The sequence below is a fragment of the Glandiceps talaboti genome, chromosome 20, assembly GCF_964340395.1.
Source record: "Glandiceps talaboti chromosome 20, keGlaTala1.1, whole genome shotgun sequence".
Classification (NCBI taxonomy): domain Eukaryota; kingdom Metazoa; phylum Hemichordata; class Enteropneusta; family Spengelidae; genus Glandiceps; species Glandiceps talaboti.
The window spans coordinates 17,525,393-17,541,839 of record NC_135568.1 but is presented as its reverse complement, the minus strand read 5'-3'; the positions used below and the strand labels follow the sequence as shown (position 1 = coordinate 17,541,839).

General features: G+C 36.4%; 1 protein-coding gene across 1 annotated transcript; it reads left to right on the top strand.

Annotated features, from left to right (window-relative positions):
• The first annotated feature begins 37 nt into the window (after positions 1–37).
• Positions 38–11,680, top strand: LOC144450749 (angio-associated migratory cell protein-like). Its single transcript, XM_078141452.1, has 12 exons — positions 38–129; positions 910–1,054; positions 4,155–4,286; positions 4,677–4,796; positions 5,314–5,453; positions 6,569–6,713; positions 7,371–7,454; positions 8,175–8,290; positions 8,700–8,779; positions 9,520–9,610; positions 10,071–10,225; positions 10,636–11,680. Exons 2-12 carry the CDS (start codon positions 958–960, stop codon positions 10,709–10,711), a joined length of 1,236 nt encoding a protein of 411 aa, XP_077997578.1. The 5' UTR covers positions 38–129; positions 910–957; the 3' UTR covers positions 10,712–11,680.
• The last annotated feature ends 4,767 nt before the right edge of the window (positions 11,681–16,447 follow it).

Here is a 16,447-nt window from a genome sequence, read left to right as displayed (position 1 = left end):
AAGGAAAAACTCCCACAATTCCAGGTAGCTTTCAATATGGCAGCGCCCACGTGAAAATACAAAGCGTGATTCACCGCAAAAGTGACTTGCATATTGTAGCATTTCAAAGCATTTCGCAACTGAACTCAGGTCAGTAAACATCAATGATATATTTCTCCATACCAAAGTTAATGTTTCCACTGATATAAGATAGAAATTTTTTTAATGGAGCAAATTATTGACCTTTCCCAGTTCAATATGTACATATTAATAATTACGTTATGTGTCGTCGACGGCTACGTGTCGATCGATCAGGTTGTACACATGTTTACGTTATCATTCTTTGGTTTGTTTTGTTTCTACTCGTGTTGTAATGTCAAACCAACTGTACAGCATTAGGGATGTGGTCAGATATGATAGGAACATGCAGATAATATTGATGATGATACAATGTAATGATGGTGATGGTGAGGTTGATGATGATGATGATGATGATGATGACGAAGGTGGTGGTGGTGGTGGTGGTGGTGGTGGTGGTGGTGGGGGCCGGGGAGGAGCCTTCAAGAGCCAAGAAATGTTCAGAAGTACCCCAATACTGTGAAAATTGTCAAAAGCATTTTGAAACGAGTAGTATGCTGACATCTCGCTCACGTTTTGCAGCGTGATCTTGTCTATTAGAGTTTGCCCTGCAGGAATTCTGACGTTTGTTTTGCGTTTAAACACAGACAAGAATATTCTTGTCTGTGGTTTAAACAATGGAATGAAAAAAACTCAAAATCAGGGGAAAAAAGCACCTCAAAATCAAAACTGACTCTATTGCAGCTAAGCCAACCCCAGTTTGCCTCATTTAAGATACAAAGTAAATGTCATCCAAATTGTATCTCTGTAAATTCATGAAAAATAAATATTCACTTTCTTCCTTTTGTGTAGAACTTTTTGTGTAGACAAAGTGTTTATTTAACTTTGGAAGATTCCAAAATGGATGAGAACAACATCTCAGACTTTGAAGATGAAGGTATTCATGAAGACGAAGTAGAAGAAATTATAGAATTGGATGACAATGATGCTGAAGGACGTGAGTGTCAAGATTTTGTAGTAATAGTTGTACTAGAGTGAAATGTAGTAATGTATGTGATTAAAGGTACATGCAAAGGTACATACTTTTTTTCGTAATTATGTTTATTTTGCCATAAAAATAAATGAAATTGCATTCATACCTCTAAATATTGCGCGCATTGGCAAGAAAGTCGCAAAAATACTTGCCCCCTTAATCCCCTGTGCTTCGACTAACTTCGGCACCGCAACCAGCTCACGAAAGGTGTCGAGGTCCCACGTGTTACAAAAGCCTTCTAAGCCTTTGTGTAATGTTTACTTATGAATTACTAATTACGCTTGCCATATAGTATTATCTGTAACTGTACATATTGTGGTGTACCAGTTTAGTCTTCCGACAACAATGGTTCCTTGGTGTTTTGTCGGCAGCACCCGCAGTGAAACATCACCCTACACACATTTCCGAGTGATATAATTGAGTAGGTAATAATGGGTGAAGGCAGTTGAAATCACGTAAAAACTGGACAGTGACACCATACAGTGAAAGTCGGTAAATGTTACCGGGGCCGGGGTTCTCCACGCCACCGGTGTAGCCATGATCAAAGCGAAAAAAGGAAGACAAATAAAATAATTTGAAATGATGTTTTAAAGAAAGCAAGTTAGCTTTATAAAATATTTTCATTACGATAGCATTTGTTTTTAAACAATGCGTAGTCCGATTGTATGTTTTGATTTCCATGTTGCTGGGAGTCGATCGTTTTCATTGTGATACATCACATACATCGTCGGAATCATATCAAAGTAAAAAGACGCAACGCTCATTATAATGTTGCTATTTTTGTTTCCATTGTTTTGTCTACATGAACAATTACTGTGTCATGCCAATCACATGTCAAAAGTGGATGGACACAGCAAAGTACATTGTACAGTCAGCACTGTAAGCTTCACGCTCCCAGGTCAAATAACTTCCACAACGTAAGACATGTCTATCCATAAAAAACTCAAACAAAAATGGTCGGAGACAATACACCACAGTACGGCCAGCTTCTGTGAACATGGGCCGTGCTTTGAAAGAAGATGAAACCACTTCATGTCACTGTGTGGATGGTAATGAACGCAGTAAAAAATGAAATAAAGTACGTACGTGTACACATAGCTTTCAAGAGGGACGGTTATCCAACAAAACGTTCTGCTCAAACGAATTTGTGGGTCTACTTTCATGAAGATTTTGAATGGTCATAGATTGAATGTACTGTTACAACACATGCTACATTTGAACAACTTGAGAGAATATTATGGGGAACTCTTGAAGCCATTATCATTCTCTGTATGTTTGATGGGTATGGAAATATTACATAATTTTCGTTTCGATTACATTGTCTGCAGGAGCTGTTTTCCACCCATTGAATAATTATGTCAACAAAGGAGCTGATAACAGCATTCACTGTATGTAAACAACACGGCTTCACTAGGACATACTCATTCACTACCAGAGGAACTATCGTTACTGCTAGCGGTCGGTTCGAATGAATTTGGCTAAATCACACCATCAGATGTTAATGCTGGAGTGTATTGCTCTACGCTTGAGGAATCTGATTAATATTCAATGTCGGGTTCTGGCGAAAACGGGTTTTGAAGTTGACCTTCTGGTTCGACCATAATGGCTTTACATGTAAAGATACACTGACGAATGCGTTTGTGTTCCCGAAGTGACGTAATAAAGTTCCAAATCCTGTCCTATCCATATGCAAATGAGAGGTACTTACCTGAAGGTGCTCTGTGGCTGAGCCAAGAGTGCCTCATTTTTCGCGCAATTTCTCGTGTTAGAATTATATTGTACTATTACAAACCCGATTTCCTTTATTTTTATGGCAAAATAAACATAATTACGAAAAAAAGTATGTACCTTTGCATGTACACTTTAAGATGTTGAGTAGGTGGCCAGTAATACATGTACTGTGTTCACATTGCCTATTTGCCACATTCACATTGGCGAATCAAACTCAACCCTGGCAAAAATATTTTTTACATCATTAGCCACAGTTGGGATATAAAAAATTGGTACTTGATCTGACAATGTGTACACAACAACAATTATTGAATCCAAACAAAATTCTATGTGAAAGACCTTTGAATGATGTTATAATAGAATTTACCTAAATTGAAAGGCAAACTAACTTCACAATCACAAGTCAAAACTACAAGAGTCAGTCTAAGTATGGTACTTCTGGTATGACCTCACTGTACTTACATGCGATTTCTCGTGTTCAAAATAGATTTTTCACAGATTTTCTATCCATATTCTTTCAACATATGAACGGCTAAAGCGGTTTGATGATGTACATTGTATTTAAAGTTGTCCTACTTATGAAATCCAATCTGTATTTGCCGAAAACAATTGGCCTAGACTTGTTGTGACATCAGTTGCCAACATTAAATCATGCGACATGTGCTCCCACGAGTACTCCCTATCGGTCTTCGGGTACAGTGAGTTGATCTGAAGTTCATACATTCTGCTCCTCTTGCTTCACTCATGAAAGTATGATCACAGTGCAAGTGTGGTGTACTCAGGGTATTTGTACCAATGTTTATGGTATTCACTGACTTTCACATACAAGCATTATCCATAACAAGTGTAACTAGATGAAGACACAACAAATTGACTGGAGTATCCACTTCAGCACTCCAAGTTTCACATGGCTCTGTTAAATTATTGCATAGTGTGCAGTCATGTGATTTTATGCACAAGGAACTATTATGCACTCATTTGCATAAAGGTATGCAATGATGGTTACGGTAGTGCATTGCTTTGTAGAGACCCTTAGTATGCATGAACTTGTATCAATGTAAGTCACTGATAAATACATGTTCAGTGTATGTATGTATGTATGTATGTATGTATGTATGTATGTGTGTATGTGTGTATGTATGTATGTGTGTATGTATGTATGTATGTATGTATGTATGTATGTATGTATGTGTGTATGTATGTATGTATGTATGTATGTATGTATGTACATGTATGTATGTGTGTATGTGTGTATGTGTGTATGTATGTATGTATGTATGTATGTATGTATGTATGTATGTACAATTAGCATTTTACTTTTCTATCATGACAGACCTTGATGATGTAGCTGATGACCTTGGTGACATTGATCTTGAACATGATGGAGACCAAGATGAAGATGTAGCAATGGCTGAATCCGAGGACTTACATGATGATGCTGAAATCTGCTTCAAAGGACATTCCGGTATACAAAACTATGTGTATTTAGATCCAAAGAGACTCATCAGCTTTTTCGCAATAGTTCCGAACTCATAACGTAAATAATTTACCTGATATATTTTGGCTAATTCAGTCAACCTTCAGCTACTATTGTATGACTTACATTTGTCATATGGGGACCCTACATGAAATGCTGGTACTCACACATCACAGGATTATGTAATAGCCTTTTACTGGGCACTAGCCTGTTTACAATTAAACATTGTTTACGAGAGGTTGAATGTTATATACTGTCAGCGCCATAAACAGGCTAATGGAGCACAGTAAAGAAAAACGATGTTACCAACAAATTGAGATGCAAAATTATACTTGCTTAATATCTTAATTGTTGTCATGTGATGTTGTTACTTTGTAGCATCTTTGTTTTCATGTGATGTTGACCCTCAGACTGGTTCATTAGTGGTCACAGGAGGAGAAGATGACAGGGCCTTTGTATGGGATCTTACCACAGGAGAAAAACTGTTTGAATGCACAGGTATGTATATTACATAGTTTCTTTGTAGAGATGTCACTTTACTTTGAGCTTAGCTGAAGGCAGTAATATTTGAATGGCTATTCATTCATCAATTTGCATGGCTGTTGTCAGTTTGTAGGGACAAGGCTGTAGTCAATTTATAGGTGCATGGCTGTAGTCAGTTTATATGGGCAGGGCTGTAGCCAGCTTACATGTGCAGGGCTGCCGTTAGATTGTATGGGCAGGGCTGTAGTCAGTTTTCATCTGCATGTCTGTTGTCAATATGCATTTGCATGTGTGTAGACTGTATGTTCAGGGCTGTAGTCAGATTGTATGGGCAGGGCTGTAGTCAGATTGTATATGCATGTCTAGTCAGGTTTTATGTGCATACATGTATCTGTAATCAATTTTTATGTACTGAATTGCAGTCAGTTTGTGCATGTCTATAGTCAGTTTGTGCATGTCTGTAGTCAGTTTTTACACGCAAGTGTGTGTGTTTATGTCTGTTAGAGTTTATGACAATTTATTCTGTTTGCAGGTCACAAAGATTCAGTGACATGTGTTGGTTTCTCCCATGATTCCAGTATGGTTGCCACGGGTGATATGGGTGGTGTCATCAAAGTATGGAATATAGCAAGCAGACAGGAGATCTGGTCATTTGAATGTTCTGATTTGGAGGTAAAAACTCAGTTAATTTACACACAACCTTAAGGTTGCCATAGGGACGAGGATTGGGTATTTATTTTTTATTTTTTATTTATAGGACAATTTCATTATTGCTTCCAATTGAAAAATCAATGTGAAGCCAAATTGACCAAGTCAGTGTTTGTAACTCAGTACATTGCAAAAAGCTCAAATATAAAAAGTTTGTTATTGTACGTGTATGCAATTTACAAACAAAAACTTTGCATATGTTGTTTCACATCGATTTTTCAATTAGGAAGCCAAATAAAATTGTTTTATAAATAAAAAATAAATATGCAATCCTCATCCCTATGGCCACTTTATTAAATACCATCTTATTTTCATAAAAGACTCATACATCTCCTTATAAGTCATATCAAAATTTATTTTAATAAATAAGTCTAGAGTGATATTTGAATATTTTATTTGTCTTTGAATAACAAAACAAACCGAGAATTAGGAGATCACAAGTCATAATACGACAGAACCTCATGACACGTGAGTGTAAGTGTGGCATACTTGGGGTATTTGTATGAGTGTTTGCAGTGTTTTCAGCTCCCATACTTTCATGAACGTGGTGAGTGAAAGTGCAGAGGAAACACTGCAAGCATGAATGGAAATACCCCTGAGTACCCACACTGGAACTCACATGGCAAGAAGTTCTGCTATTAATATTATTTCATGTGTTTATCTGAAAAGGCAAATTTCCATAAAAATCATAAAAATCATACAGCGGATCACATGATTTTGTGTGTAGCGAAAGACATCCTCATTTACATATCAGGTGTGCAATAGTGTTTTTTGGTATTACACTGCAGTGAAAATACCACTAGTATGCACACACACCAGTGCAAGTAATCTCAGGAATATATGTAATAGTATGTACTATCATGCTTTTGTGGCCATCATATGATTGAGACTTACATTTATTTGCTGCACAAATTAAAGTGGGTTGATTTAAAATACAAGTGACAAAAGGGTTTGTAGCATTTATGGCATTTACATGTGATTACAGAGGTTTTATTTGAAGATTTTCCTAAGATTCATCATAATTGTAACTCATGCTATTTATTGGTCTAACCATTTTTTTTATCCCAATTCTTTTGTAGTGGTTATCATGGCATCATGGCGCACATGTTATTTTAGCAGGTACATCTGATGGGGATGTATGGATGTGGAAGATTCCAAGTGGAGAATGCAAGACTATGCAAGGTCCAAAATGTCAGACAACAATCGGAAAACTGATGCCAGATGGTAAGTCAGTCACAGCAGTGTGTCTGAATAGAGATAACTTGGGAGTGCTGGGAATACTAAATTGTCACTTTGAATTTATTTTCACTATTTTCATTGATGTGGTTTTCCACTAAAATGAATAATGTCCATTTATAAATTATAATACATTTTATTCATAGACATTATACAGAGCTAAAAGATAGTATACATTACATTTATCCAACCGAAAGGTTACACTTTCGTATAAACCTTATTTTGTTATTTTTGTTAACTATTATTACACTAGTTTATAAATATATTTACTAGTTTGTTTTAGCACCAAACACGATGCAGAAAATCCAATAAAGAAATGTACTGGTAGTTTTCTTAACAGATACAATAAAGATTCTATTCTGTTCTGTTCTATTCTATTCTATTAATACATACCATCATGCATACCTTACTTAATCAGTGAAAAATAGGTCCAGGAAAAACAGCCAATTTCTCTTCGAAAGTTAAATCTCTTGAATGTGTAGCATTTAACAGTATTTGTACAAAGTTCAGTATAGAACTTTTCACACATCCTCACACATACAGAAGGTCCTCAAATCTTCCAACTTTCCTCCTTAAATTATTCATTACTATTTGTAACAGTTTATCAATTCATATATTTATTGTAATGGTTCTAATCCTGTTCAGGTAAAAGGTGCTGTGTGGGTTATGAAGACGGTTCTATCAAGATATGGGATCTGAAAGAAACAAAGGCAGTGCAAACATTTTCTGGTAAGTATTACTCAGCGAGATCACTTTCAACAAGCAATGACATAAAACAAACTAAAACTTTCATTGTGACTTTAATCTGTCGATGGATGTTAATAATAATAATACTTTATTTCCACTAGATTAAAAATCATAGAACTGAAACTATAAAAATTGAGTGAAAAACAAAATAGATATTATTTTGTCAATGAGCAGACGTGGAAATGAGGACAAAAATAGTTGACAAAACAACTAATCGAGTTTGACCTCACTCTGAAGAAAACAAATTACAGTGTATATTGATGTGTTACAGGAGAAATGGAGATGTCTTGGTGTTTCATTCATGAAACGCATCATTTTTTACACACTTAAAAACAACTTCAAATGCAGTTATAGAGTGGGGGGTGTAGTTCTAAGCAAACAAGTTAAGATGTTGGAAAGTAAACAACTGAACCCATTCAAATCATCAAGTCTATGTGTATTTTTTCTGCAGAAGTCTGTTTCTACTGCACTGTAAAAGAACAGCAATATATACAAAGTATCACTATCCAATGTGATTGGGTAAAAGATCCTGTTGTGTGTTATTTCTCTGGTATTTTCAGTCTAGAATTGAATTGTGTCTCTCTTTGTGTTACAAGCCATACATGCACAATGCATGTCAGTTTTATGGTAGTGAATACTAAAGAGTTTTGTTTTATTAGAAGACTTCCTGTAAGATTACAAAAATTTTGTTGTTTTTTTCAGGTCATACAGGGCATGGTGGTGGCATCACATCGCTAGATTGCCATGGGGATGGTGCTCTGGTCATTTCTGGATCTACAGACAGCACTGCCAAAATACTCAATTGCAACACGGGAAAGGTAAGGCACCTGTCTCCGGATTCTTTAATTCAAAATTGAACAGTTTTTTAAAGTAGGGACTATATGCCTTAAAACTGAAGCTAGATTTTGGATCAAACTCTTGATGTAATACAGACATAGAACACCATAATATCAAAAAAATAATACAGCATACTAATTAGACACCATTTGTTGAAGAACAAAAAACTGATAAATAAATGAAGAGGCCTTGGTGTTTCACTCATGAGACACTATTTTTTTACACACACTCAGACTTCAAATGCAAAATAAACAATTATTGAATGGGGTTGTATATTTTCTCTACCCTTTCCTGCCTTTCTAACAACCACCACCTCCCCCATGTCCTCTTGGAGGTTATACACCATTTCATGCTCTTCTAACAACTACCACCTCCCCTGTCTTCTTGCAGGTTATCACCACATTTGGTGCAGGCCCCCCAGCTAGTGAAGAAGAATCTAACTCAGTGGAAGCTGTTGGTTTTTGTAAAAGGTAAAGTTTCCTTTCATTTTCTTTCAATAGGGGGTACCCAAAAACCAAATATATTGCAAATGGACTTCAGAGACTCGGTAATAACCATATCCATATATTGTTCAGTGTGTTTGCTAAGATTTGGGAACTTGGATAACAGAGGGTGTAATCTGCTCAAGAGTGTGTACATTTACATACTTTGAACCTCAATTTGGTTAGTATAATACCAATGGAAGTCTGGTAGATTTTAGGTTTTACATACAGCCCAAATAAAATTGCTGTTGTTTACCCAAACATCAACAACCAGTGTTATGCTTGCATACATGACAGCAGAAACCAGGCGTTTAGCTAACAGAGATATTCACATACTAAAACTATTGTTGTGGCATATTGAGAGAACCTACTGAATGGATGTTAGTTTAATTGTATTCACAATAGGGTGGCTTCTGTGATGACTTCCAATACATGTATCTGACAGTGTACAGTTTTGGAGACTTCCAAATTCCAATGTTTACAATCTTGATTACAAGCTGCACAGCAAGAGCACCAGGTCCACTATCACTCACTTGTGTAATCTACCATATAGAACAACAATAGTGTTAGTTTGTGTCTACCATAGCTGAAAATATCGGTTTCTGTATTGGTAACTGAAGGTACCAACAATAGTGACCACAGTTTAGAATTGACACAGTTTATCCCTTTTTACAGTTTCTTTGGATTGCAATTTGTGTCATGTTATAACAATTTGTACATTCTTACAGTTTGCCACTAGCAGCAGTGGGATCACTGAATGGAGTAGTGGGAGTATGGGATGTTCCAACACAAATAAAAAGAAACCAGTGCAAACATGATGTAAGTTTACCTAAACCACATTGCCGTAAACAAACATGTTAATAACTAATTACAGAATTTTATTTAAGTAATGTGCCTACAATCTCTTTGTCTTCATCACAATATGGATTCTGCTTCCGATACACTTATCAACCAATTCTGTCAAGAATGATAAGAACATTAAAATTACTTTTGTTAGAGATTGAAATTACACTCTATACACACACAATCACACAATCACACACATGCACACACACACACACACACACACACACACACACACACAGGTACACACATGCCCATGCATACATGCATGCAACAACAAAATGTATATTGACAATTGAATACAGTGTGTAAAATATATCACCATGATATCAGAAATTCCTGGGGACATTGAAAGCTGTGGTATAACAATAAGTCATTAGTTAACATATGTCAGTTTTCATATGCATTGTGACTCATATTTTTGAAATTTTTTCAGGCAGGCATTGTGAGACTACAATGGGATCACAACAATCCATTGATATATACAGCATGTTTAGATGGTGTGGTTAGACTATGGGATGGCAGATCTGGACAGGTTATGTCTAAATGGATCGGCCACATGGGAGAAATATTAGATATGGCAGTCACAAGGTAAGTTAAGAATTGTACAATAACTTACAACTTTCATATGTAGTTAGTTGAGTGACTCATAGTATGGTTTGTGGTGTGGGTGGATGGGTGAGTGAGTGACTTAGTAAGTGGATGACTGACTGAGTGAGTGACTGAGTAACTGAAATACTGACCGAGTAACTGAGTGACTGACTGAGTGAATAAGTGGCGTACTGAGAGAGTGAGTGAGTGTGTAACTTACTGACTGACTGAGTAATAGTGACTGACTGAGTGAATACCATGAATGAGTGGGTGGGTAAGTAGATTGGTAATTAAGTTCTAGGTATACTGTGAATATTTTAATTTTTTTAACATAAATACATAACGTAATATGTTGCACAATTTTTTCTGAATATTGGAAAGTGATAACTTTTATCTTTTTCACTTCCTAGGGATGGAAATACAATAGTAACAGCTTCAGGTGACAAAACTGCAAGGGTGTTTGCTGTCAGTCAACCAGACAGGTGAATACAGGTGTATAAACATACTACTCAATACACTATCAACACAGGTGAACAGTGATGTACCCAATACATAATCATGACATGGAAGATTGTATTCGCGAATCATGACAGTCAATGTGGCATTGATGATACACAGGAAATTCAGAAAGCATGGACTCTTGAATATTGTTGTTTGCTGATAACTCTTGTTTATTGCTGTGGAAAGCAAGGTATTGGCTACTAAGATAGACGCAGGCTAAAACGATTGGTGCTCAACGTGGTCAAGTACACAAGTGGATCATAGTATTAACAAATTCTGACACAGATGCAGTCTCTTCATTCAGCTAAAAAGAATCTCCTACTTCCAAGACCAATACATGTGGTAGTCACACATTTTCAAACTGTATGCGTAGACTATGGAATTCTTTGCCATTAGACGTACAGAAATCATAAAATCTAAACACTTTTAATGACACAAATGTTTAAAAAATCATTTTGTGTGTATTGACCATGTCCTTTGTTAGCGCCATTGAACAGTACTTTGATTCTAGAGTCTGGCACACTATGAATGATTTTTGATTAGATTAGATTAGAGTAGATCGCCATTATGTGACCACCCTGTAATAAAGATACACCAATGAGGTGATATGCTGTCATGGGAGAAATCAGAGACACCACCCTACTGTGAATGTCACTACATCAATGTCCGTTGCTTGCCTTTTTCCAACATTTTCCAACAATAGTTATAGAACAAACATAATATTTTGAAAATCTTTTCATGTCAACATAATCATGTAGCACGAATTATTTAGTACAGCAAACTTTGATAAGTACCTCTTTGTAAAATTCTGTCAAATTTTACTTTCCAGCTAGTTCCTTGAGAGCGACTTTTAACACATTGAGTTTGTTGCACTGTATTAATGAACAATATAGTATCAAACATAGTTTCATCTTTTACTTTCCTTTATGAAATAAACAGCAATTGGTTCTCAGTAATAACATTTATAATAAAAATGTATTTGTGTGAAATTAACTACATTGGGTCAACTTATACAAATTGTTTTAGAATATTTATTGTGATTTTCATACTGTGGAAATTACACACGATGGAAAGGCACTTCAAAATCCTAGTTTGAACTATGGAAAAAGTATTTATATTGTAGCCCTGCTATAATTAGTCTGCAAGGTATGCTGTGATGGGGCGCCCTCACACATTGGTCAAACACGGATAGAGCAGGCCGGTGAGGGCAGAGCGACATGACGTATCTTACACTCCGGCCTTTCAGCAAATCCAAAACGTAAGGATCGCAAGAAGGCACCTCAGATTTGGCAAAGTGAAGGCTGAATTGTGGTCATGATGGCTGCTGATCATATGGCAATGCACAAAGCCGTGAACAAATTATGTATACTAAAAAAGGTGGCTCTTAAAGGGAATACCCGTAATATCACAGGTGTTGAGGAGAGAGGTCTCACCGTTACAAGTAAACCGCAGCCTCTATTACAGCACCTGCTAACATGGTTTGTGTCTGTGTCTATGTCTGTGTCTATGTCTGTGTCTGTGCCTGTGTCTATGTCTGTGCCTGTGTCTGTGTCTATGTCTGTGTCTGTGTCTATGTCTGTGTCTATGTCTATGTCTGTGTCTGTGTCAGATTTGGCTTGCGAGAATGAGACATTAATGATTAGAAGTACTGTTGTGGTGGCATGTTTTGATTATTTGTAGTCAATAACAAAAATACAGAAACACGGAAATGAGTGGTAGCTTAGTGTCCCCAGGCTACGATACCCAAGTATTCTGGCCATTTATAATACTTCCAACCCTAAAAAGGCTCGTGAACAGCACTCCTAGTGGTCGACGTCAAACAGTGAAATGTTTTATCTCTCCGATAAATGGAATATGGTTGTATTATAAACTCTCTTTTTCTATAATGATATGATAATTATAAACTTTTATGTACTATTAAAAGGTATACGTGAATAACTTGGGCATCAATGTTAGCAAGTTGTTAGATGTCAATTTGCCTTTTTATTAGTACAACCGATCTAGGGTTCATTAGTGCTATAGGCATGCTGAAATGTCTGTCTGTGTCTGTGTCTGTGTCTGTATGACGCGCGCGCGCGCGCGTGTGTGTGTGTGTGTGTGTGCGCGTGCGTGTGTGTGCGTGTGTGCGTGTGCAGTATTTCACAATTCACATCTCTAGATCGACTAAATAGCATGTAAATGAACAGTTATAACTTTTTTTGTAATGTAATTACCCTTTTCAGTATGACAGCTTTCATTCCAATTTGGATTTATTTATTCAAAATAATATAAAAAAGTAATTATACTGCTAATAAAAATGAACCTAAAGTGATTCAAGTTGTACAGAGACAATATAACGTCTTTGAAGGGAGTTATCGTCTCCCTGATAGTATAATGCTATAAAACTTTCTTCATACTCAAGAATGAAACACGCATACATAACAGCTCAGTGGTCTCGAGTTCATTATTCAGTTTTGAATGGCAACTCCAGGCACAAAAAATAGCAGTTATGAAAATTGATATACCATGTTTGTGTTAAAGCAAGACCACGGGTGTAAATGCACCTGATGTAAACGTGTCGTCATTGGATTGAATTATTATATACATTGCATTCCGTTGTAGCTATCTATACTCACCCCACACTGACATAATAAACGATTGCACGTAAAATGTCAAGAACCCCCCCCCCCCCCATCAAATAGAGTTTACATTGTATTAAGATCCTGTGTACTGCCTTCTTCAGAACAAGGTCAATCCATCAATGTGACACTTGAAGTAGGGCAAGACAAAGGTCACAATGTCATATCATTTTCATCATCAAGATCATCGTCGTGGTCATAGAGATGAGATGTCATGTCATGTACGTATTCAAAGAAACCCATTGACTTGGTGCACAGCTGCCTATTACAGAGATTAAACTATTACCTGGAGACTTTACCATGATTTCTGTCTGTATTTGACGCTAAATATAATCGCACGACAGTCAATAATTTAACATTTAAGTTCTGGCATGGTACTTCTATTGAAATGCAGGGATTATCGTGTTGCCGTTTCAACGCGAGCAGGTGCAGACATCTCTTGTAAATGAACGAGATGACGTATACAATATGCACGATAAAAAGCCTTCTCCGAGCTCTCAAGCCACAAAACAAAAATATTCGTTTAACGTACGAAATTCACCTTGGTCCACAGTCCCTTATCAAATTATCCAATTTAAAAGTGAAAATATGTTATTTCAGTAGTTTTTTTTAAATTTTTTGTTTATCCCGTGTATGTATGTATGTATGTATGTATGTATGTATGTATGTATGACAACCAAGCACCTCAAGTTCCAACCAACCTACTTTGATTATTCCCGCCCTGCTTACCCAAGCATCGAGCACTCTATTCTACGAGTTTGATACTATTTACTATGTATGTATGTATGTATGTATGTATGTATGTATGTATGTATGTATGTATGTATATGTGTGTGTTTGTTTGTTTGTTTGTTTGTTTGTTTGTTTGTTTTTTAAAGAAAAACTACAGTAATTGCTTTAGCCAAATACCTCTGATGCAATAAATGTGGGGATATAAACAACTAAAGTTACAAGCATACGTGCATTTACATATGCATACACAGAGACTACTTTTAAAAAGCTAGTGTAGGTCATACACACACATACATACATACATACATACATACATACATACATACATGCATACATACATGTACATACATACATACATACATACATACATACATACATACATACACACATACATATAATGTAATGTGTATGATATTCCTCTCCTGTCTCTCCCCTCTTTCAGTCAAGTTCCGCCCCCCCCCCCTCTCTCTCTCTCTCTCTCTCTCTCTCTCTCTCTCTCTCTCTCTCTCTCTCTCTCTCTCTCTCTCTCTCTCTCTCTCTCTCTCTCTCTCTCTCTCTCTCTCTCTCTCTCGATATAACAAAGGCGACATTTCAAACTAATCCGGCACAGTAAATTATTTCGCTTCAATGAAAAGGCAATCACCAAGATAGGAAGCAACGAACAGAAAGACACTTGTGACATCACACTATCAATAACGAACATGCCGGCTTCTTACAACCTGCTTAATTTGATAAGACGAAGACTCTTTCTTTGGATTACACCTGTCAATGACTAAGAACAACATTTAACATGTCATCACATTCATTCAAAGTAAATGTCTGATTTCAAACTATGAGCGAGACGGAAGGGGTCAAAGACGGCCATGGAGGTCGCCCACTAGTAACAGAATGGCGCCATGAAATGATCTCGAGATGCATTACGTCATAAAAATTGATACATTCAATGAATATATTAATGTTTCTCTGAGACAGAATCCCAAGGGTCTCGTGTTTTAGAAATATGAAAGCGTGTGTCATTGTGGTTTCATATTACGGATCTGGTTAATCGTTTCTGCCATGAACACATGTTTGCCCTTTCGGCCTCTGATTCTGACTAAGCCTAGAAAGTTCACTCACTCCCTTTACGATGTACACGACGGAACAGAACAATGACTATAACAGTTTATAAGAAACTGAATCAGCTGAAATCGTAATTTTATTTCTACTATTACAAATTTGTTGAATTAAGATGAACCACAACGAAAATGTCGAAGCATGTCTTTCGATAATCTCATTTCTTCTTTGTCACATGAGATATTCCCGCCAAACGTTTCACCATCAAAATCGGGAACAAAAGGAGGACATAACATTCCTAATTACTTACTTTCATGGTCACACGGTTTTACTAAGACGACTAGTAAGATTAAATACAGTGGGATGAGTAATGGTGTCCGAACAAATAGATGCTCATTAATATTATTTCAGAACTCTTCTCCAAGGTGTATCATTTTTGTAACACCATGTGAACATGAATATTGTTTGACATACACATGCAAATATTCCTAGTTAAAAAATAGTCATGTTTACTTCTTCACACACACACACACACACACACACACACAATTATATATATATATATATATATGTGTGTGTGTGTGTGTGTGTACATGTGTGTGTGTACTATACAAACTTGAAGCAATGTATTTGAAGGCGATTTAACAGAGGTGTATTTTGTATTTAAATTTAACCTGTGACACACATTAGGGGTCAAAAGGTCATCAAACAACCAGGTTCATGGTCAAGTCAATATAAATATAAATGCAAGCATTGACCTAGGTATAAGAAGGTACGAAGCCATTATCAAATGATTGCATAGGTACGATTGATATTGATTGACTATCCGAAATCTATTTTTCTCTAAGGTATAAATGAACAAATTACTTGTATATATAATTCGTGATAATGGTGTACATTCGAATATCAGTAAACAGACTATGACTATTGGAGAAGTTTTTGAATCCACGAGTCTGTTGAAAAACTCATATTTCAACTCCGGCAGTAAACATAGACCATTTCATATGATTTGGAGGTATGTTTTTACAGTATTACGTCACGGTAATCAGAATAATAATGACAACGACGACGACGACGACGTAGAAGAGAAGAAGGCGGTGGTGGTGGTGGTGGTGGTGGTGGTGGTGGAGGAGATGATGATGATGATGATGATGATGATGATGATGATGATGATGATGATGATGATGATGATGATGATAAATATCTACAGTTATCCTATAAATGGTTACTTAAATCAATATCATATTAACAAAATAAATGAACCATGACCAGAACAAGCCACTCTCGGTCAATGCTGAGAAAGGTCTAAGCCAGACGT